Source organism: Prionailurus bengalensis, chromosome B2 (genome assembly GCF_016509475.1).
Source record: "Prionailurus bengalensis isolate Pbe53 chromosome B2, Fcat_Pben_1.1_paternal_pri, whole genome shotgun sequence".
NCBI lineage: Eukaryota > Metazoa > Chordata > Mammalia > Carnivora > Felidae > Prionailurus > Prionailurus bengalensis.
Genome location: NC_057349.1, coordinates 49,252,890 through 49,277,030, shown reverse-complemented (window position 1 = coordinate 49,277,030; position 24,141 = coordinate 49,252,890). Strand labels below are relative to the sequence as shown.

The window sequence follows — 24,141 nt, the reverse complement described above, 5'->3', positions numbered from 1 at the left end:
ATTCATCTACGATTTTCCTCCCCTCTCTCTTCTCTGATCCACTCAGTCACCAGTTTCTGCTGGTTTTACCTCCCATCAATTTCTTGATAAGGTTTTAGATTACTTATTGCAATTAGACCCCTTATCAATTTCTTAAATATGATGTATCCATTCTATCTCTACAATCACTACCTCAATTCAGAATCCCATCGTCTTTTGCCTGGCATGCCACAGTGGTTCCAAGGTGCCCCGATCTGTTCTCTGTCCCCTAAAGATCCATGTTCTACATCACCACCACCATTGTCTACACACATCTGATGCTTCTCCCTTACCACCCTCTAAAGGCTTCCCACTCTCAATAGGAAATGGTACCAGCCTCTGGTCTCTTCCTCATCTGCTTCTCCTGTTCTGTCTTTCCCATTCTAGCAACACAGAAATGGACCTTAAATGAAGCCTCTCTCCACAGAGGCTATCGTTTGCTTTATTTAAACATCCTTTGCCTTATTTCTTTCCTTCACTTGGCCAGTTTTAATTCACACTTTAAGATTCAGCTCAGGAATCATTTCTAGAAATTTCTTTCTATTCCATAGACCCTAGCTCTATTCCTAATCCTCCCCTCTGCACTTTCATGTACTCTCTCTAATTGTGCTAGCCCAGCATGTCATAATTATACTATTTCATAGGTAGGAGCTTATATAAGAAATGCCCCGATAAAACCCATAACAATTCATAATTAGCTTCTTTGTGTCTTCAGTTTGTTGGAGAAGACAACTCCTGTTTCCCCTTGAGGGAATAGAACTTAGAATGGTCAAGTTTGAATCATAGGAGAGGAAAGGACCAGAAAATCTTACATTCTGGGGGATATGTGGCATATGACAGTGGGATTTTGAAGCAGTCAGGAGGAAGCATGGAAAAACATGTTTGAGGTGGTGAGTGTACACAGGGAGAAGAGCATGTGGGATGGAAGGAGGGCAAGGCTCCTGAAGATGGTGCAATTCATTCTCTTGCTTAGAGCAAATTGCAAACTCAAACAGGTGAACCAAGGCTTGGCCTGGTGCATCCAAAGCTGATTCTCCATAACATAAAACCTACTGTTCTGTGACTTGTAAATTGAATACTTGAGATCTGGTGACAGGTTTCCTAAGAAAGCATCATGGTATGTAAGGATTTCTGCTATTAGCATGAGTGACTGCATCTCCCCTTCCTTTGAAATATTGATCCTGTATTATATGTATTATACATATTGTTATAGGTAAGTCCTTATTATATGCATTTTAAGTGACTATAACTAGAAAAAATTCCAACCATTGCTGGTCTTAGAAAGTTAAAGTAAGGAATACATTAGTGATAGCCTTCTATTATTATATTATCTGGGTCACATTCTATATTCTATGTTCAGAAGCTTACTTTTTTTTTTTCTTTTGCAGAAATACTATCTGTGTTTCCAGAATCTGGGAGCCTTGGGGGAAAAACAGACATTATAATTACGGGAGACTTCTTTGACAATCCTGCCCGGGTTACCATTGCAGGTAACTAAGTTAGAATGGCTGAAAATAGTTCATAGTTTAAATGTTGTAGGAGATTATGTATCTCTTATGGCATGCAGTGAGTGGGGAGAAGAAATTTTTGCCTCTTCTGACTCATTACGCCATCCTGCTCTAAGGTATTTTATCTGTTTGTTTGAGACTAGGTGGGATTGTAGTCCTGTAGGGACAGTCTATGGACATACTCCTAATTTACAGCAATTCCCAAACTGGTGCAGCCACTCTGGAAAACAGTATAGAGGTTCCTCAAAAAATTAAAAATAAAACTACCCTATGACCCAGCAATTGCATTACTAGGTATTTATCCAAAGGATACAAAAATGCTGATTCGTAGGGCAATGCACCCCAATGTTTATAGCAGCACTATCAACAATAGCCAAGTTATGGAAGAAAGTCAAATGTCCATTGACTGATGAGTGGATAAAGAAGATGTTGTATATAAATACACACACACCATGGAATATTACTTGGCAATGAAAAATAATGAAATCCTGCCATTTGGAACAACGTGGATGGAACTGGAGGGTATTATGCTAAGTGAAACAAGTCAGAGAAGGACAAATATCATGATTTCACTCATAAGTGGAATTTAAGAAACAAAACAGATGAACATTGGGGAAGGAAAGAAAAATATGATATAAACAGAGAAGGAGACAAACCATAAGAGATTCTTAAATACAGAACAAACAGCGTTGCTGGAGGGGTGGAGGGTGGGGGGATGGGCTAAATGGGCAATGGGCATTAAGGAAGACGCTTGTTGGGATGAGCACTGGGTATTATAAGTAAGTGATGAATCACTAAATTCTATTCCTGAAAACATTATTACACTATATGTTAACTAAGTTGGATTTAAATAAAAAATAAAAATTAAAAAAATTCATGGGTAATTCCCTCGGGTGTCCTCATCCTGGGAATGAAGAGAAGGGAAAGGTAGAGCTGTGTCTTCAGAAAGGTCCACTTCTACTAGAAGGCCACCCCTCTCCCCACCCTTCTCCTTAGTCCTCTTGATAAACTGGATTGGGCAGGCATTTGCTATGCAGATTCTTCTGGAATTCCATCTTGGGAAATCCTTTTGTGGTACCCATCTAGAACCTTTTATTCTGCCAGGTGGGAGGCTCTTCTGGCTGGTGTTACCAAGGTTGCAGGAAAACATCCTCACAATCTCACTTCACCTTTACTCTCCCACACTCAGCAGAAGCTTGTGCATTCTCAGTGAATGGCACTGCATTGCCTTGTTTTCTTTCTAATTACTGGAAGCTGCCCTATTCCCTATTGCCTTGCACTCTCCCTTTCCTGACCTCCTTCACTTGGTGGGGACAACTTTTGCTATATTACTCATATCCAGTTCATTACCTTAGAATAGGAGCCTGTCTACTTCAGGAGGGTCATGTCCTGCCTCACACCTATATACCTCTCTCTCTCTCTCCATTTATCTAATTAAAAAAATTCTCCCCAGGCATTCCGTGTGATATTAGACATGTGTCTCCCAGGAAGATTGAGTGCACCACTAGGGCTCCAGGAAAAGGTGCAAGACTCACTGCTCCTCAGGCAGGTAAGGACGTTGTACAAGGGCCTCTAGTTACCACCAGGAGGGGCCGGGAAGTGGAAATAAGTGTTTGCTTTCTCAGCCGTTTGACTGGTTAGCTCAGTGAGCTCTGGGCCTGTGATACCACTGTGAGGACTTTCCTTTCAGAGAGCTTCTTGGCTTTGTTCCGATGTTTAGTGACCCTGCACTTCTGGCCCCAACCAAATGGCCAGTGGGGTTCAGGGGAGACCTGATGCATAAAGTATAACTGCAAAAGGGGCACCTGGGTGGTTCAGTCGGTTAAACATCCAACTTCAGCTCAGGTCATAATCTCATGGTTCGGTCCATGAGTTCGAGCCCCATGTCAGGCTCTGTGTTGACAGCTCAGAGCCTGGAGCCTGCTTTGGATTTTGTGTCTCCCTCTCTCTCTGCCCATCCTCCACTCATGCTCTGTCTCTCAAAAGTAAATAAATGTTAAAAAAAATTAAAAAAGAAAAAATATAACTGCAATCAAGACATTGCTGTAGCTACTGGTGGAAACCCCAAAGCTGCCTCGCTCCATACTGTGGTCAGCTGTGAGCCCATTGGCTAAGAAGACCAGAGCATTAGAGTGTCCTCTCCTGTGCTCATAACAGCAGCACTAGACAAGGCCAGGGAGTGGGGCAGAGTGGGGTGCATTTAAATGCTGTTTCTTCTTCCCTGTGGGTGACTGTCTGCTTCTTTGAAAAGTAGTGATGTATCATGCCTTTGCCTCAAGTTTATGCCTGAAGTGGGCAGAAATGGGGGAGGCAAGGTGGCAGGTTCTACTTGTTCCTTTCTGTGTAAAGCTTCCGCCTCAGGGCTGCAGCTTAAAAGCGCACCATTGGAACACTTTTCTGGTGAGCGTTAGAACTGCAAGCTCAGGCGTAGTTAGGGACTAAGGGTGGTTGGTGTGTTATGTAGCCTGGAACCCCAGGCTGCATGTCTCTATTCCTTACCTGCCCCATAAGGGGCTGACTTCATGGTGAAACCACAGACAGTGAGCTCAACTCCAGAAGTTCGGCACTTACAGGGAAAGTAACCCAGCAGGGGGAGAAACCTTGCTAAAGAAAGGCCATTCGAGTGTGAAAATGCATGCAAAAGCTTTGGCTTGAGCATTCTTCAGGTCCCAGATCTGCAGTTTTTACTCAAGGAGAGCTCCTATCCAAGGGAACAAAACTACTGAAGCAAGTGCTGGAGAGAATGTGTGTTTCCTGTCAGGAAATAGAGAGCTCTCCCCTCGTTCAGTGCTTTAGCTGCTTGGGTAGTGGTAGGATAATTAGCTGAATGCAGCTGTTCTTGGGAGTTAACGTCCTTTATGAAGACCTTTTGAAGTTTCTTCTATGAAAGTAGGGCAAATTACTGCGAAAGCAGTGGTTCTCAATGGTCCCCAGGGCACATTTGGCAACAACTGGCTGTTACAGCCAAGATGGTGGTGGTGGTGCAGCTGGTCTCCTGAGTGGAGGCCAGGGTTGCCCAGAACATCTTTCCATGCACAGGGCAGGCATCACAACAGTTATCCACAAATCCAAGTAGTAGATTAAATACGCTCTTATTTTTCTGCTTGTTCCTTTTCTATTTCCTTTTTGTGTTGGATTTAACAGGGAACAACAGTAGTAGTTTAAAATAATAATAATTACCACAGCTATCCTTTATTGAAAACTTACCATATTTCAGGCTCTTTGTGTATATAGTTTAGACTCCCTAAGTCTTTTTTTTTTTTGCCAGAATTGTCAAATTGACTCATTCCCCCTCCCCCCAGGTTTATTGAGATACAATTGACGTATAACTCAATCCCCCTTAGTCTTTAGTGCGTTATCTCTATCATTGACCCCATTTTGATTCTCAGAGAATGAAGGCATTAAGCAGTTTGCTTGCTCAAAGCCACAGGTCTAGTAAGTGGCAAAGCTGGAATCTGAATCCACACATGTATGATTCCATAGTGGCACCCGCAGTCCAAGTTAGTATGCAATATTGATTGTATGTGTACCTCTGGTGTCAGAGTTTGCTTAATATAAAACACAAATTAGTAAGTAAAATATCATTAAAAATAACACATCATAGCTGTACGGCATGTAATTTGTTCCATGTGTGAGTCCACAAATTGGGGCCGTTACGTGAAAAAATTTAAGGATTGCCAATTTTCTGGGAACAAAGGGTTGTAGGGAATAGTGTTCCCAGGTTGAACTAGACCTTAAAGTACTGAAACTCTCTCCTGAACAAGATAAGTCAGAGCCCAAGTTCATGTTGTCCTTCTGTACTCCATCACAGCATTTGTTTGCTCTGTCAATTCTCCACAGGACTGTTTCTCTTTCCCTGACACTCTCATTAAAAAAGACTCCCTACTTGTCTCTGGTCCCTTGAAAATATTTCCCAATATTTTTTTTTATCATTGCTTTTTATCAAGTGTATCTTTCCAAGAGGCTAAATCCTACACCAAGCAATATTTTCTGCTTTCTGGAACATTTGTGTTATCTATAGAACCTCTCACATGACTGCAACATCTGGGTCTCAGTTGACTCACCTCTGTAGATAGTAGCTGGATCATCTTCACTGTGTTATCTGAGGTAAAGTATTTCCCCAAATGGAGGATGAAGGTCCTCTGATGTTTCTGAGGTATACTTGTCTTACAGGCAATCGAGGGCTGCTTTTTGAAGTTGGAGATGCTGCTGAGGGCTTGGATCTGACTGCAGCCACTTCTGGGTACTGGTGGCAGATTGTCCCTAATGCCAGTTCTCCATTTGGATTTTGGTCAAAAGAAGGGCAACCCTTCAGGTATGCTGTAGGAAAAGTTTATATCAAAAGTGTCTTTACTAACCTAGATGAGACCAGGAGATAGGTAAGCAATGAGGTTTCCAGGGGAAAAACTCTAACAGCCACCAACTCAACAACAGTTTGATCAATATTCTCAACTGGTAGTGGTCATGCTGGTATAGCACAAGCCTTTTTAGGTACATGCTGAATTTTGATCAATAGGTAAAATTTATATTTTCTACAAGTCAGTTTATAGTCTGCTTTGGATACGACTAGTAATTGGAACATTAATCTGGGTAAGCCAGGGTACTTGGATGAGAGCACCGTAAAACTTGCTGTAGGTACGTGGCTAAGACATGAAACCAACATCTGGCTGATGCCAAAGAAAGAAGCAAGCATATGCTTTCTGGTCATATGAGGGAGCAAAGGCTGGAAAGCAAGCATGTCTGCTGGAACAACTACTCAGTGCCAAAGGTCAACCCAGTGGCTGGTGAATAGCAGGGGAAGCTATTATGGGCATTGTTTTCTGTAGCAGTTATGGCAATGTGATTATGGTATTCCTGTTAGTGTTGCTGTGAATATTCTTAATCATTTCGAGGACCTGACTGAAATGTGTAGTTTCCTAAAGTGGTCTTAAAAATATAAAAAGTTGAGAATTGCTTAGACACACTGTTTCCTTAGTGTGCTCTCAGTGTACATACAGAGGGATGGATCCTTGACAGTGTGATGGATTTCTTCTCTTTCCAAACGTCCTCTCAAGAGGTTGGTCATGACCCCTGAATGTGAATTCCAGCCATTCTGTGCCTTCCTCCAAGGATTTGGCCATTTTAAATTTCAACTCAGTTGTGGAATGAAAGACTTTGTTCCCCGTTCAGGGAATCTCAGACCTTGAAGAAGCCAAGTAGGGAAGAAAATCTGTGAACAGAATAGTCTCTTGTCCCAGAAGCCTTACCAACTGGGTATTTAACCACCAATGCATAGTTTTAAAGTGGCAATTGTTGTGGTCCCTTGTGGCATGTAATGACACATCTTTATCATGGTTTCTGAGAATCATCAATAATGTTCAAAGGAAAACCTTTCAACAATATTCAGTGTGTGGGGGAGTGTTAAGAAGAGAGATCACCTCAAAATACAAAAGAACATTTGACTCTATGTACCTCCTGCATGGAGTGTCTCTTTAACAGCCATTTGGAGGAGCCACAAATCAGAGTAACTCTTTCCATTCTCTTTGTCCTTCATTTCTTTACAACTCAAAAATTTTAAATTAAAAAATTAGCATATTAATTAATTGATAAATTATTATATTTATGGACCTTTAAAGCAGTTATTTTCAAAATGATTTTCAGAAAATATTCTTGGTATTTATTGAGATAGTTTGATCATTACTTAGCCATATCTGTCTCTACTACTAAGGTCACGAGTTTATCTTAAACATTAAACATTTATGTTTCATAAAATTGCCTGCAACCTTCTTCGAAGTTGTAGGTTATGTCTGTTAATTTGGAATTGTTGACACATTTAGTGGACTTTTCTCTGTGGGCCATAATATTTAATTAGAAAAATACTCTCTGTAGGTATTGAGGTTTCTGGTAAACTCAGAGCAAATCTACCCTCTTTTTGTGAGATAACATTTAATTAGTAGACCTTCAAACAATTAAAAATTATTTACTGATAACCTACATTAAACACAACATTGTGTTGAAAGAGGTTTAGAAGGTTGAGGGGCACCTGGGTGGCTCAGTCGGTTAAGCGTCCGACTTTGGCTCAGGTCATGATCTCACGGCTTGTGAGTTTGAGTCCTGCATCGGGCTCCGTGCTGACAGCTCAGAGCCTGGAGCCTGCTTCAGATTCTGTCTCCCTCTCTCTCTCTGCCCCTTTCCTGCTTATGCTCTGTCTCTGTCTCTATCTTTGTCTCTCTCTCTCTCTCTCTCTCTCTCTCTCTCTCTCTCAAAAATAAACAAACATTAACAACACCAAGAATAGAAGGTTGAGAGCAAGGTCATTATCTTGAGGAATGACCAGCCTTGTCATGTGCACATTCAGCCAACAGAGCAAGGCAAGACGGCATGTCCTGACATTCCTCAGTGTATCCAGTGTATCTCCTGATCTTATTCAGTTCAACTGATATATATTGACTTATTACTATGCTCTAGGCCTTTGAAGACAAGTTAGTTCATGAGATGCCACAACTGAAGATGTATTTATAGGTCTAGTTTGCAGATGAGGAACTATAGTCCCTCATAGGTAAAGTGCTTTTCTAATGTTAGAAAGTTATCTAATATTATATACAATTATCAAGTAGCAGAACTAAGCTCTGATTTTTTCTGATTTCAAGTCTTGTGATTTCTCTACAAGTCTACCATGCTTCATTATGCACATATCCTTCTTCACCCATAGGAATATATTTTAAAGAGAGCCACCAGTCTGTGAAACCTCACATAAACACCTGTTTCTATGACCTTGATGTCCACCATGAGGGAGATAAAATAGAAGCTTTTCTTAACATTATTTGGGGCTATTTTAAGCCTATCACTTTACCCCCTTCATAAAGAACTTCAAAGTGTTGTCCACAAGTCAAGTAATATTATTCAACAGGAAACACATTTGCTAATTTGTGATTGCCACTTACAGCTATGCATACGCACACATGTGGTGCAGCTAATAACTGACTTTAGCCAGAGGAATGATCTAATATACCTCATGAAGTATGATATGTTGGAGTAGGAGACAAGAAACCAAGGTTCTGGAACAAGTCAGAGCAAATTCTTATTGGTGATCTCTTTATTTCTAATAATAAGAATAATATTTCTATTGATTGAGCCCCTACAATCCACTAGCTGTTAGTAAATGCTAAGCCTCCAGACAGTCCCGTGCTGCGGCTGCAACTTTCCCAAAGGTACATGACTGTGAAGGTAGTCATGGCCACTGCGAAGAGATGTGTTGAGAGAATGATTAGCAGGTGCCACAGGAATAGCTGTTTACAGAGTACTCTGGCCACTCCTGTGGCACAAGAGTCCCGTGTTCCTCATCGCCATAAAGAAAAATAACGTACAAGGGCACCCACTTGTCGGGTCAGTGATTCAGGCATTGGTTGCTCACACTGCTCTGTGTTTCTCTGCTTTCCAGAGCACGGCTCAGTGGATTCTTTGTGGCTCCAGAGACCAATAATTACACTTTCTGGGTCCAGGCTGATGATCAAGCTTCCCTGTACCTCAGTCAGTCAGAGGACCCAAGGACCAAGGTATTCACCTTCCTCTTACTTTCCTTTTTCTTGTCCCCAGTCTTTCATTCTTAAAAAAAATACTAAAGCTCTCATATTCTACTAATAGTTGTAACATGCCACTAAGCAACCAGGGATTTTAATGTTTTGTTTTGTGGAGGGAATGGGGTTATTTTTTGTTAATTTAAAAAAATTGAGACCTAATTGATATGATTTTAATTGTTGAAAATGAATTTGGTTGAATGTGTTGGCACATTCATTAAGCACTTACTCGAAGCCAGGCATTAAGCTGCATTTTATATACCTTGTCTCTAATCTTCACAGCATCTCTGTGAGCTGAGTATATTTATCTCCATTTTCCAGATAAGGAAATTGAGGTTTGGAAGTGGTCAATCCAGGGTCACTTGGGTCATAAGAGGCATATTTAGGGCTCAAACTCCTATCTGTCTGATTCTAAAACTTGTGCCTTTTGCACTGATTTTTGGGTAGAGATGTAGCCATTCTTATTTAGGAATTCTCTGATCAGCTTTGAAGAATAAGAAAAAGTGCTTGGGGTGCCTGGGTGGCTGAGTCCGCTGTGTCCAACTCTTGATTTCAGCTCAGGTCATGATCTCACAGTTCGTGAGATCGAGCCCTGTGTTGGGCTCTGCACTGGGCATGGAGCCACTTAAAAGATTCCCTCTCCCTCCCTCTCTCTCTCTCTCTTTCTCTCTCCTTCCCTCTCTCTCCCTCCGTCTGCCCCTCCTCTGCTCATGCTTGCTTTCTCTCTCTCAAAAACTGCTTCTAACAAAAAGCCAAAATTCAATAGTGCCATTGACAAAGAACCACATTTCCTCCTCAAATTATTAACATGCTTCTATGAAATTGCTTTGCTGATTGGCTAGAGAAACATCATAGATTCTGATGTGGTCAAGTCCTTCTAGGTTTCTCAAATGGCTTAGAACTATTTTGTCCATAGTATCATGTAAAGCCAGGTTTCCAGGTTGGCTCTCTCTGCTCTATACATGGCCCATCCAGCCTCATCTGAATACAGTTTGATAGAGAGACAGAGGGGGGAGTGGAGGATCGTATACAACCACAGACATTAGTGTGACTGAGCTAACTTGTTGGAAAAGCAGACCATTCCAAAGACCCTATTCATAGCTGTCCAGACATTTGCTAATTGAGAAAAAAAATGCTCATAAGCTTCATAGTTCTGATAGTGACATGCTTATTGGGCCACAGGTGAAAGTGGCCTCCATCAGCGTGGGCACTGCTGACTGGTTTGATGCCTGGGAGCATCATGGGAATGAAGGGACCTGGCAGCGGAAGACTCCCAAATTAGAGCTGGTTGGTGGTACCAGGTACTACCTGGAAGCAGAGCATTATGGGAGGGTCCCCAGCAGGGGAATGAGAATTGGTGTCCAGATCCACAACACCTGGCTGAGCCCCGCTGTGGTCAGCACTTACCTCCGGGAGAAGCATCAGATCCGAATCCATGCCCAGAGACTTCCGGAAATCCAGGTTTGTGTCTCTTCCTTGTCCTGTGGGGTTAGAGTCAGGGGCTGAACTCTGGAATGAGTCTTGTCTAGTGGAAGGATCACTAGCTGGGAGCCAGGAGACTTGAGGTGTAATGATAACTCTGCTCCCCATGAGATAGGATATCTATCCAATAGGGGTTGTGAAGACATCTAAGAAGAAAACGCAAAGTCTTATTATGAATATAACTTTACTCATGGTCAAGTTTCCAGGTAAGTCCTCTTTTGGAAATGTTTTCCCCAGTGTAGAGATATGGTCCTCCAAACATACACACTTGTGTAGGCATGCACATATGTGTACACGCACAAGATCCCATTGCTTTTACAGATTCAGGCCCTATTTACCCATAGGGAAAGATGGTGTTTTCTACATCAACTTTGCGAAGGTCAAGGTTTTCGGGTCTCTCAGATGTGCCCCATATTTTTGTTGAACTATCTCCGTGTACTTTCAATTCACTTTTTGGTGTACAAAGATGAGTCAATATGGACTCTGCTTTTGAAGCTTACAGTCTAATAGTAAAACATGTACACAAATAACCACAGAGTGAAGTAGAAAAGAGCAAGTGATATAAGAGGATAGATCTTACTTCATAATAAAAGTATAACGTGCCTGTCAGGGAACATGCTAGCAGCAAAGCAGAGACTGAATAAGCGTCTGAGAGAGTGTAGCGTGCCATGTGGCTGCTCTTGCCCACCAGGCCACCCCCTGGAAAGAGTGATGGTGAGAAGGGCTGAAAGGAGGCCATTCAGTGGGAACATTTAAGTCTGGCACCCTACAGAAAAGAAGAGGAACGGATGAACAGGGGGATAGACATGGGAACGTTTCCATTCGGTGATGACACTTGGTCCCTAGATATCTCTAGGTGATAGTGAGTTTAGACAACATTGAAATTATAAATAAAAGGAGATAGCAAGCGGAGGAGATATATCCTGAGTTTCTCTGGCTTGATTAGCATATGTCATTCAGTCTTGTCACTCTTGACATTTTAGATGCTGACTCTGTCTGGCAGAAGGAACTTCTTCCTTACGTGGGACAATGTCTCTAGCCAGCCAGTCCCTGCAAATGCCACAGCCCATCAGGTGGGAAAGTTCTTTCAATAATGACGGGTGGGGGAACTGGGGGTGGGTGTCTTTATTCCCACTGTATAAACTCTTGACAGTTTTAAAAAAAACTTTTTTTTTAATGTTTACTTATTTTTGAGAGAGACAGAGCATGAGTGGGGGAGGGGCGGAAAGAGGGGGAGACACAGAATCTGAAGCAGGCTCCAGGCTCTGAGCTGTCAGCACAGAGCCTGACATGGGGCTTGAACTCACAAACTGTGAGTTCATGACCTGAGCCGAAGTCGGATGCTTAACCAACTGAGCCACCTAGGTGCCCCTTGACAATTTTTTTTTTTTTTTAACAGATTCAAGTAGCTATTGAGAAGTTACTTGCAGTCAAATGCCAACTGGAACCCCTTTCGGCCAACATCCTACTCTGGCTTGGATTTGAACAAGGTATGCGCTGTCCTTGGCTTGACAAATGCAGATCCTCTTCTCTACCATGGTCTTCTCTCTTTATTCTGTAAAATGGGAACAATCTTCATTTCCTGCCACCAGAGTTAAGATATGGAAAGTGGATTTGGACCCTGAGTGGCCAAGAGAGTGATTACACACGTGGGAGGAAGCTCCTTGGTGTGGGTGCCAGAGAAAGAGAAGGCATTCGCGGTGATCTGTCAGGTGGAGCTCAGTACTACCCATTCCATACAGTGGGGGAAGGCAAACCATGCATGCGGGAACAAAATCCCTAAAACGGCATATCTTATTTAATTCAAAAAATTTTTTTGTTTATTTTTGAGAGAGACAGAGACAGTGTGAGCAGGGAAGGGCCAGAGATGGAGCGAGAGAAAGAATCCCAAGCAAGCTCCACACTGTCAGTGCAGAGCCCAACATGGGGCTCGAACTCACAAAACCATGAGGTCATGATCCGAGCTGAAACAGAGTCAGATGCTTAACTGACTGAACCACCCAGGCGCCCCAAATTGTATCCAAATAAAGAAGTTGTTACGTGAAATAGTCGTCTTAGCAAATTCTAAAATTGTGAGAGCATGTTTTTAAAATGCTAAGGTGAACTAAATTCCAGTCAGCATTCCTTGTCTCTTTTGCTTCTCAACAGTTTTTCATGTCATGGTACATACAGAAAATGGTAATAGATGTTTGATGCTCTGTGGCAGGCAGAATGGGGTTCTTAACAGCAGGAGCCTTTAAGCCCAAGCCTGGCCCAGCTCACCTGAGGGCTGAAGGGCTGCTGTCATGGTGCACTCATAACCCAATCCCTCTACACATGTCAAGAAGCTGTCTTATTCAACATTTATGCCTGTCTTCCTATTTTATCTGCATCCAGGTCCAGAAGGTTCCAGCTTTGAGGGGGACCTCACCAGTGCGACAGAGCCCTACTGTGGGAGATTCAGCCTCCACCAGCCTCGACACCTTGTCCTAACACCCCCGGCTGCCCAGAAGGGCTACTGGCTAGATCGGTACACACACGTAAGTAGCAGTCATCAGGATGCCAGGTGAAGTGGGTAGGGAGGGGTTGGCATTATTCTCTGGCATTGAGATTGGCAAAGCAGGAGCATGAAAGAGTGATTGCCATGATTTGCCCAAGGCATTTTGGGCTGAGGTTCCAGGTTTCTTAGCTGCTGTTTCAAGTGGTGAACAGATACTTCTGGTTCTTATTAGTTAGATGCCTTTGTCTTAGCTGTGAGACCTATGGACATTTTTATAAGCTCCAGTATTTTCTTTGCTCACTAGGTGGGAGTGCAGACTCTGTAGTCAAACTATTTTGTTTTATTTTATAATTTTTAAATTTTTATTTAAATATTTATTTAATTTTTATTTAATTAATTTTATTTAATTTATTAATTACATTTTTATATTTTATTTAATTTAAAATGTTTATTTATTTTTGAGAGAGAGAGAGAGAGAGAGAGAGACAGAACTCGAGTAGGGGAGGGGTGGAGAGAGGAGATGACACAGAATCCTTAGCAGGCTCCAGGCTCTGAGCTGTCAGTACAGAGACTGATGTGGGGCTGGAATCCACAAACCATGAGATCATGACCTGAGCTGAAGTTGGACACTTAACCAACTGAGCCACGCAGACACCTCTAGACTATCTGGTTTTGAATTTTGACTCTACCCCCCCTATATGTCCTCAGTGTCTTGTTTTAGTTTACTCCTCTGTAAAATGGGTAGTGGTAAGGTCTAGAATTGTGTTGAAGGTTGCAGTGTATGCAGTGGTTAGGACCTAGTTAATGCTAGTTACTGTTATTTATAGTTATTTGTTTACTGATGGATTGACCAGCACACTTCTTGAATAACTTCAATCCCTTGTGTCAAGCGCTGCCATCTTTCGTGAAAGAGTGCAGCTTGTTTGCTCTTTGGGCCCCTGAGTGAGCCCAAGGGGGTGGCTGAACTCATGGCAGTACTTGGGGGTGGGTGGCAAGAGGATTCTCTTTCATCCCTGAAATCATATCATTCTCCAATACTCATCAAAATTCCATCTCCGAGAGGCACCTGGGCGGCTCGGTCAGTTGAGTCTGACTCTTGATTTCGGCTCAGGTCATGATCTCATGGTCCATGGGTTCGAGACCCATGTCAGGCTCTGTGCTGACAGTGCAGAGCCTGCTTGGGATTCTCTTTCTCTCTTTCTCTGCTCCTCTCCCAATTGCACACATGTTCTCTCTCAAAATAAATAAAATGAAACTCCATCTCTGATCAGTTTCAGTGGGAGCTGGGACTAGATGGGCATCTTTTGGCTTCTCCTCTACAGTAGAGGCTCCCAAAGGGGCAATTTTGCCTCCTTGGGAAAGGCTGGCAATTACGGAGACATTTTTGGTTGTCACACCTGGGGAAGTGCTACTGGCATGCAGTGGCTAGTTTCTAGGGATGTCACTAAGCATCCCACAGTGCACAGGACAGCCCCCTCACAGAAAGGAATTATCCAGTCCAAAAGATCAACAGTGGAAAAATCTTGCTATAAAGTCTCCCCGGGGCAATTTTATTGAACTCAGAAACCAAGAATGCCAGTGAGTTAGAGTTAAGGAACTGAAGCTCAGAGAGGGTAAGTGACTTGCTCAAGGTTGCATAGGTCAGAATAGGGGTTTTTCTCATGGAGATACTCTAAAATCCGAACTTCCTAGCCCAGTGGTAGGCATTTAATAACTCTCTGTGGAATAAATAACAATTTATTCTGATTATCTTTTTTTAATGAGACTAGTAAACTTCGGGAGTAGAGGACCTGGGATGGCTCTCTCACAACACGAGGCAGGCTTCTAGGGAGGTGGACTCCCTTCATTACTCATTGCTTGAATGGCTGCTTCTTGCACTAACAGAACTCATGTGCTTATTTGGTGTCCATAGTTGTGCATTGCATACAGAGGCCACACGACTAACATCCTGAAGGTGACTGTGGTTTTCACAACTGACTTTCAAAACTTTGTTAAGAAGAACGCCACCTGTGACTGGAGTCTCGTAGGGACCAGTCCCAACAGGTAGTGAATCTGTGGGGAGGTGTGGTGGGAATTCTTCCAGCTGGGATCATTAGCTCTCTTGGGGACAGTGGTCTACATGAGGTACTAACGATCTCTTAATTTGGGCCTTGGATGTTAAAAAATTTTTTTTCAATGTTTGTTTATTGTTGAAAGTGAGGGAGCATTTGTGGTGGAGGGGCAGAGAATGAGGGAGACACAGAATCCAAAGCAGGCTCCAGGCTCTGTGCTGTCAGCAGTGAGTCTGGTGTGGGGCTTGAACTCACCAACAGTGAGATCAGGACTTGAGTCGCAGTCGGAGGCTTAACTGAATGAGCCACCCAGGTGCCCCTTGGGCCTCAGATACTAACTAGGGCTTCTGAATTCATTTTATTTGACTAAGAGGTTTAAGAGTGGTTAATTGTTAGGAATAGAATACGTTTTAGAAATGCTCTGACACTTTTCATAGGGATAGAATCATAGAACATATCTGGAAGAGAGATTTTTATTTGATAAGATTTTATTTTACTTTATTATTTTATTTTATATGTTTGTTTATTTTGAGAGAGAGAGCAAGTGGGCAGGGGAGTGGCAGAGAGAGAGAGGGCGAGAGGGAGAGAGAGAATCCCAAGCAGTCAGTGCAGAGCCTGACATGGGGCTCAAACTCACAAACTGTGAGATCATGACCTAAGCCAAAACCAAGAGTCGGACGCTTAACTGACCGAGCCACCCAGGTGCTCCTAGAAGAGATTTCAGAGACCATTGCTTGAAATTACAGATGAGAAAAATTGGGACCCAGAGAATTTGGGAGTCACTAAGATTCGAACAGTGAGTAAGCAAAGACTCTGGAATAAAACTCATGCATCTTTGATCCCTTGATTCAGTGTTCTTTCCATATAACTCTTACGGGTTTTGTAAGTGGTTTTAAACCTGAGTGTGTCCAGGAATGTTAGTCTTCTCTGAGGTTATAGCCTAACATATACCTGCCTAAGAAACCTAATTATACTGTAATTTGAAAATGCTGACATTGAGTGTCATGAACAAATGATTGCCTTGAAGTGTGCCTCACTTGTGTGATATCACAGGCTGAGCCGAGCCTGTCTTGGACAGGAGGCTTGTACCTGGGGCACACAGGACTGTTTGGGTGCAGGGCTTCTTAGGGTGTCTCTCCTGGCTGCACAGTCCCCAGGCCCCCAGGTCTGTGAACTTGGGTTCTTCAGGAAAGGGTCTCAGGTGCACACAGAGAGGTCCATTTCGCCTGTGGTCTTGTTTTTCAGCTGGCAGTTCACTTGCATTGACCTCTGGGAGTCTTGTGTGCATCACCCTGAGTATTCCCAGCTGCCTCTGGCAAACTCCTCTGTGTTGGTTCATCAGATTGACCTCTTCCCTCTGTCTCAGGAGACGAGTGGGTTCTATGTGGATGAAATTATTATTGCGGACACAAACGTAACAGGTGAGCATTCAATCTGCTTTTGTCAATGGGCCTGTCAAATGCCAACCTCAAACTTTTCTGCTGGGGGCTGTTCTTCTCTTAATGCAGAGAGAACACGTGATTCCCCATCTTGTCTGCCTTGGTTCTAGAAAGAAGATGGGTTTGGGATTGTGCATCTTTGTTGCCTATATCTCCTTAGCTAATTCCTTTTTTTACTATTTATCCAATGCTTGCTCTTGCTTCTGTGCTCTTACCCCAATTTTACCACTTTTATGCTAAGAAGACTTGGTTTCCTCATCTGTAAAATGGGCACAATCAGGGCCCTATCTTATGGAATTACTGTGAAAGCTAACTGAAGTATAATGTAATGAAGTCATTACTGGTCCTAGATCATGGTAAGTGCTCAATAATATAAGCAGTTATTATTACTATTATTAGTCCAGCAGGATTTCTCCACCTCCCCATGAATTAATATCTGTCATGCAAAGTGCTGGAAGGAACAAGGTAATATCTTGCTCTATAAATGGGCTAAAGGTCTCATTTATGCCTTCAAGGCAGACTCAGATAAGGGGAGAGAGTAACTGTCATCATGAGAACAGGCTTGTCTTGCTTTCTGCCCATCCAGATTCCTCCCACTTACCATTCAGAGCTCAGGCCTGGCTGGCCCTTTCCTCCATCAAATCCCCCTTGAGGTCTCCTAGGCACAGTAACCTCCCTTGGCCTTGCTTGTCCACGAGTCTTGGGGACCAAGAGCTCATCAGGGGTCTGACTGAGGCTGGTGGAGCTCCCAGGCTTCCAACTTTTGCTCACTTTGCCTTTTCTCTTTTTTAGTCTTTTGCCTGAAAACTGCAGAGCTGAGAACAGAAGAGCTTGGGGGTGGGTGGCAAGAGGACTCACTTTCAGCCCTGAAATCTCATCACTTTATGATACTCCTCAAAATTCTATGTTTTTTTTTTTTTTTTGAGAGAGCAAGGCAGGGACATAAGTGGGGGGGGGGGGGCGGAGAGAGAGAGAGAGAGAGAGAGAGAGAGAGAGAGAGAGAGAGAATATGAGAATCTCAAGCAGGCCCAATGTGCAATGTGAGGCCCGATGCAGGGCTCGATTCCACAACCAAGAGACCATGACCTGAGCCAAAATCAAGAATCAGATGCTCAACTGACTGAGCCACCCAGGCACCCCTCAGAATTCTCTTACCTGTTTCATTGGTTTAAGTGCTTTTGGGGCATCTGGATCAGATTGAGTTATTTCAAACACTGTTCATGTTATGGCACATTTAGATGATGACAATATTTACACGGTGTGCTGGGATAATTACTTGAATTTCTTGGGGCCTAAGACAACTGGCTGGGGCCTGGTGACCCTCTAAATGCCATCTAGATTCCCAGAGTGCTGAGGGGATCAATATTTCGTGTGCTTGAACCCACCGGCTGGGGAACTCAGAACTAGATGATACTCTTTCCCTGCTCCCAAGGGGAAGCCCAGGATCCATAGCACCCTCTCACTGCCCCCACCTTTAACCATCAGATGCTCCAGTATGTAGAACCATCTAGGGGAGAGGTGAAGAGGGAGGCAAGAAGGGCAGGGTGGCTTGGGTAAAGCTGCCTCTTTCCCACTTTGTCTAGGTTCCCTGCTGGTGATGACTTTGCTTTGAGGATTATTTAAAGGCAAGATGAACTCTATACAATTGGGCCCGATATTCATACTTCATACTTTATATTCTCTCACCTAATCTTCTCTGTGAAAGTTGCTTTTATCTAGCGGTGGCTACCATTTACTTCTCATTTAGATCTCATAACCCTGTGAAGTGGTCCTATTATCTCCACTCTATAGATGAGGAAGCCAAAACTAAGAGGGTTTGAGTATCTTGTCCCAAATCATGCAGCTGGGGTATGGGGGAGATTGCAATCTGGAAACCAGAGCCAAGCCTTCAATGACTCTATACTGTGCTGAGCAAATAAACATTTATTGAGCCTGTGTTGTGCTAAATAAGCATGGGGGATGTCAAGATGTTGCCTTTACACTGTCCATTGTCTCCATTGTACAGTCTTGGGGGAGAAGGTATCCTTTACCCAGGGGAAGAGGATATTAAAATAGATTGTGCTGGTCACTTAAATTCTGCCACCTCACTAAACTCTCCCTGCCATGCAGACTGATGTATTGTGATTCCCACTTTACAGAGGAGACAGAGACACTATATTTAGCCAAATGGAAGTACAAAATCAGTATTTTAACAGTAGTCTGTTTCACAGCTTGCACTTTTTCTGCACACGTGCTGACTCATGCTGTTGATGAACACTCACATACATCCAGTATGTGTCTGTGTGCTCAGTGTTCCTGAAGAAGATTAGCTGTACATTCCTGGAGTTGCCAGTGGCCTTGGAAAGGGAAGAAGGAAAGGGTAGCAGTCCACACGACGATGGGTTATCTCTGTGTGGGTGCCTCCAACAGCCTAGGGAGGGATGTTTGTCTGGGTTGGGGCTTATCAAACTTTGCTATGGAATTCGTTTTTGTCTCCCTAAACCATGCCTTTATATTTTCCTTTTGGTAGGAACTGACTCCTTCTATCTACTCTTCCTTTGCTTTTCATGGTGGCAGATAGGTAGGAACCTCTGCTTTAAATGTGTGTTGAGACCTAAGTAACTCAGCATCTGCAGTTGGGATCTCCCACACACTGGGCCTTCCATCTTGAGTTGCTTGCTAACGATCACATCATTGGTCTCTAGTTTCCCAGGCAGATTCTGGAACAGCTTGCCCAGGTGGGAATCTGGTGGAGTTGCTCTCTGTGGTGGGATCCCCTCCGGTCTACAACGTAAGCTTTTGGTTGGCAGGTTGTGGCCAGGAGCTCCCACTCATCACTGCAAGGTAGGGAGAGGTCTCTGCTTACTTGTCCCTTCTTAGGATTGTTAGTTGACCTGTGGGGACACAGAGGTGGGATTTTAATCAGGAAGAGCTACCTGACTTGTTGCTTAATGCTACAGTTTTCAGTTTCAGGAATGTAGGAGCAGACTCACCTGGAGGTCTTATTACAACACAAATTGCTCGGCCCTAACCACTTCATCTCTAACTCCCTAAGTTTCAAGGGGGGCCTGGTAATTTGCATTTCTAATGAGCTCTCAGGCAATGCTGATTCTACTGGTCTGGGGACTATGCTTTGAGAACTAATTTCTAGTGAATTTGTTTTAAAGTATTTGTATTTTTATGCTGTTCAGCGGTTCCCATTACCACTGTTTTCTGTTCACTCCCCTCATTCATTTCCCATATATTAATCTTATTGGACTCTCTTAAGGTGAAATGAAATACTCTAAGGAATAAAAATAGCTGTTTCTGAGAATTTACCACCAGATGGCACTAGATGCTCATAAGCGTTGCTTCTTAATAGTCAACAGTCTATCCCCAGTTTACAAAGCAGTAACTATCAGGCTCCTCCAAACTCCTGGACACATGTATGCTCTAGTTCGTTCTTTTAATTTTTCACATAGTTGTTCTTTTAATTTTTCGCTTAAACCCTAATAGGATGGAAGAATTAAGATGCTCTGCCTTTAAAAATTTTCTTTGCATCGTTTTCTAACATGTTCCAAAATGAGTCCTACTCATACATACCATGCTTGGGATGGCATATAAAAGACAGGGGCAGAGAGCTTGAATCTGTGGTCTACTTTCCTTGCCTCTGTGTTCCAGGGCCCTCTGGGTGGGAAAGATGTGAAAACCATCAATAGAATCAAGGAGTGACAGAGCTGAGGTGGACGGGCAGCCAGCCATCTTAGCCAGGCTGTAGTCCTACATTCCAAGTGCCAAAGCTTTAACTCAGGCTAGAGGCTAATTTAGGTTACTGTGAACAGATCCACAATAGAATGGTCCTGGAAACATGCCTTCCTGAGATTTCCTCAAGTCCCTTAACTACTTCTGGAAGTCTCCCACCTCAGCAAGAAAGGACCCCCTTGGCCTGGCCTCTGCTAGCTTCATCCCCCAATGCAGACACCATCACTATTTGTTTATAGTTGTAGTTATGTACATCAACATGTACATAAGTTAATAACTTATAAGTAATCAATAATAACTTATAAGTAATCAATGATAACTTATAAGTAATCAACATGTACATAAGTTAATATAAGTAAATACATCAGATAATATTGATGAAATCATATGTGTTCATTGTTGAAAATTTAGAAAATAAAAAAAGACTTAGAAAAAGGTAAAAAAAATCATTCATAATCCCTCTGCTTGGAGATAACTTCTAACATGTTGGACGCATATTATTTTTTTTTAAGTTTATTTATTTTGAGACAGAGACAGTGTGACTGGGGGGAGGGGCAGAGAGAGAGGGAGACAGAGGATCCCAATTAGGCTCCATGCTGTCAGCACAGAGCCCGACGTGGGGCTTGAACTCAAGAAAACGTGAGATCATGACCTGAGCCGAAACCAAGAGTCAGACGCTCTGAGTCACCCAGGTGCCTCTGGATTCATCTTCTATCCATTTTTCCTAAGCAGTTTTTGTATATATAATATGTATACTCTATACTGTATTTGCTTTTTATTTTTTTAAAGTTTATTTATTTATTTTGAGAGAGTGAGCAGGGGAGGAGCAGAGAGACAGGGGGACAGAGGATCCAAAGTGAGCTCCTTGCTGACAGCAGAGAGCCTGATGGGGGGCTAAACTCATGAATCACAAGGTCGTGACCTGAGCCAAAGTCAGACGCTTAACCAACTGAGCCACCCTGGTGCTGTATTTGCTTTTTATTTATTTATTTATTTATTTATTTATTTATTTATTTATTTTTCAATATATGAAATTTATTGTCAAATTGGTTTCCATACAACTCCCAGTGCTCATCCCAAAAGGTGCCCTCCTCAATACCCATCACCCACCCTCCCCTCCCTCCCACCACCCATCAACCCTCAGTTTGTTCTCAGTTTTTAAGAGTCTCTTATGCTGTGGCTCTCTGTATTTTCTTTTTAAACCTCAAATTGGGACCATAAATTACATATTATATTTGGCAATGTACCTTCTTCACATAATGGTATGAATTAAGTATTTCCCCATATCATTAATGGGCAATGTGATAATTTTTCTAAAATGTGATTTCATTGGCTGAATGGTATTCTGTCTCATAGTGTGTCATGATTTGTTTGGCCCATTTATTATATTAAAAGCAAGATTCGGTAGGCACTGTGTACACAGGCATTAGTTAAGCAGTTGGCTAGATGGAGTGGCCTGTGTTTCAGGCGGGGATAGAGAGTGGGGAAGCATCTGTGGAACAGGGCACTGACTCCTCATTGGTGATGCAAGTGGGATTGGAGGATGCCAAGTTCTCTGTCCCCTCGGTGCTTCAGGACCAGAGGTGTGGAGGCCAGAGTCGTCACTTTTTACTCTGCCTCCATGTGTTCCCAGGATCAGTGTAGGGGAAGGGTATAACACTCTGAAAGAATCCTAATATTTACGCTACACTTCTTCCATGATGGGACAGGGACGCCCAATATTTGGGAGGTTGAGATTGTGTCCTGGAAACACAGCAGACTACTTGGTCTGCGAGATGGAGTTCTGTTCTTTCTAGAGTGGCACTTCTTGATGGTTACTGTGGTTAATGCTTTGGTTTTAACATGCCACAGCTCTCTGCCCACTGAAGGTGAAGAAGAAGAGCCCAGGCTGGTCCAGGTGACAACACAGAGAATACAGAGGGCAAGTCCACCTTTAGGAGGATACTTCCGCATCCAACTCCCTACTACAGTGATTCCTGGTAAAGGGGCAACTGGAGTGCACCAATTTCTCATTTCCATTTTTAGGGGCGTTCCCAGGCGAACAACACCTTGAGAGATTGTCAGGAAGAGTGACAGTCTTAAAGTTGTTTTGTTGATTTCTCCAGCATTTGAAAGTGACCTTAAAATTAAATATCTGGACAAAAACAGTACCATATTGTTGTTAATATCCCAACTTTTTGTAGATGTAGAAACTCTGTGGATTAGCTTCCTGGGACAGTCATAACAAATCGCCACACACTTCATGGGTTAAAATAATAGAAATCTATTTTCTCACATTTCTGGAGGCCACATATCCAAAATCAAGTCTTCAGCAGTGCCACACTCCCTCTGAAGGCTCTAGGGGAGGATCTATTTCTTACCTCTTCCAGCTTCTGGTGGTTGCCTGCATTCCATGGCTAAGTCACTCCAATTCCTGTGGTCACAGTGTCTCTTCCTCTTCTGTCTCAAAACCTCCTCTCTCTTTTATAGCAATATATATGATTGCATTTAGAGCCTTCCTGGGTAACCCAGGATAAACTCCTCTTCTCAAGATCCTTAACCACATCTTTTGCAACATAGTATAATATGTACTCTTTTGCCTTATAAGGAAATATTCATGGGTTCCAGGGATTAGGGCATTGACCTATTTTTCTGAAGGCCACCATTGAGCCTAATATACTGGAACTTGCCCAGAGGTCATACAAGTAGTTGATGGCAGGGTCTGGATGTGAACTCAGGTATTTATCAGATCAGTCCTAGGCCAAGATCTACAGTAGCCATGGTCCTTTCAAAGTAAACTCCATGGTGACACCATATGCTATTGAGAATGTCAGTGGTCATAACAATGTAGAAAGAGCTTTCAATGTGATTAGTGTAGAACCTTTTCTAAATCTTCAAGAATAAACACATTTCACAAAGAACAAGGAATAGAAGTGAAGGCCATTTATATGGTAAAACCACAGGAGAATCGGAAAGGAGGCTCAGGAGAGTGCAAGAGTGGCTGTATAAAAATTGGCACATGGTCCAAAAGTCTTTTGCTCTTCCAAGAAGAAAGATGCTGGACTCGCGAGAATCTTCTTGGGTGACAGGAAAGGTGTGTTTTAAGAGGGCCACTTAGAAAAAGTTGAAGGCCATGGGCTATTGGAGTCTGATAAAGGGTAGGTGCCAATAGTGCCCTGTGTCAATGAAAGCCCCATCCCTGGGTCTTGCTTCCCTTTTCATGAGCTGCAGCCTGTCTGCACATACTCCTCCTGCCACTATGTTCTATTGTGATGCTCTTCACTTCACTGAAAACAATCCAGGAAAGTCCGCCTTAACTTGGCCTTTGGAAGTGGCAATGGCCCCATTAGGTAAATGTTGAACAACCTTCTTAAATTTATTATATTATTATTATTTTTAATGTTCATTTACCTTTGAGAGTGAGTGGGGGAGGGGCAGAAAGGGGAACAGAGGATCCAAAGTGGGCTCTACTCTGATAGCAGTGAGTCCTATCAGTGAGTCTGATAGCAGTGAGCAGTGAGTGACTTGAACCCATGAACCATGAGATCATGACCTGAGCTGAAGTTGGATGCTCAACTGACTGAGCCACCCAGGCACCCCAGAACAACCTTTTTTTTAAAAGGAGGAGAATCTTGTTTGTCCTTTAGAAATATAGTGGTGTATTATTAACACTCCAAGGCAGTGTGGAATTCAAGAGGAAGACTCTTGAGTAGTTGGAAGGTATTCTGGGTTAAGTGTAATTCTGTCTCGCTTGGTTGACAAGCTTCTGAAACTCATTGGGTCTCATTCTCTTCATCTCTAAAGTTAGGCGTTAGGATACCCAAATGACCTACCTCACAGGGCTGTTGGGAGTAGCTAATGAAATGGAAACTTTTGGTAAAGCAAGAATCAGTGTTCAAACACAAGCAG

At 42.9% G+C, this 24,141-nt stretch overlaps 1 protein-coding gene across 1 annotated transcript in view; it reads left to right on the top strand.

The window, feature by feature from the left end:
- PKHD1 (PKHD1 ciliary IPT domain containing fibrocystin/polyductin) overlaps positions 1 to 24,141 on the top strand; it is a 484,305-nt gene that overhangs the window by 19,746 nt on the left and 440,418 nt on the right. Inside the window, 12 exon segments of the mRNA XM_043591641.1 lie at positions 1,407 to 1,508; positions 2,980 to 3,075; positions 5,700 to 5,841; positions 8,947 to 9,061; positions 10,265 to 10,543; positions 11,548 to 11,637; positions 11,964 to 12,054; positions 12,941 to 13,083; positions 14,956 to 15,086; positions 16,340 to 16,515; positions 19,218 to 19,356; positions 22,105 to 22,232. Coding sequence (XP_043447576.1) covers positions 1,407 to 1,508; positions 2,980 to 3,075; positions 5,700 to 5,841; positions 8,947 to 9,061; positions 10,265 to 10,543; positions 11,548 to 11,637; positions 11,964 to 12,054; positions 12,941 to 13,083; positions 14,956 to 15,086; positions 16,340 to 16,515; positions 19,218 to 19,356; positions 22,105 to 22,232 — 1,632 coding nt within the window.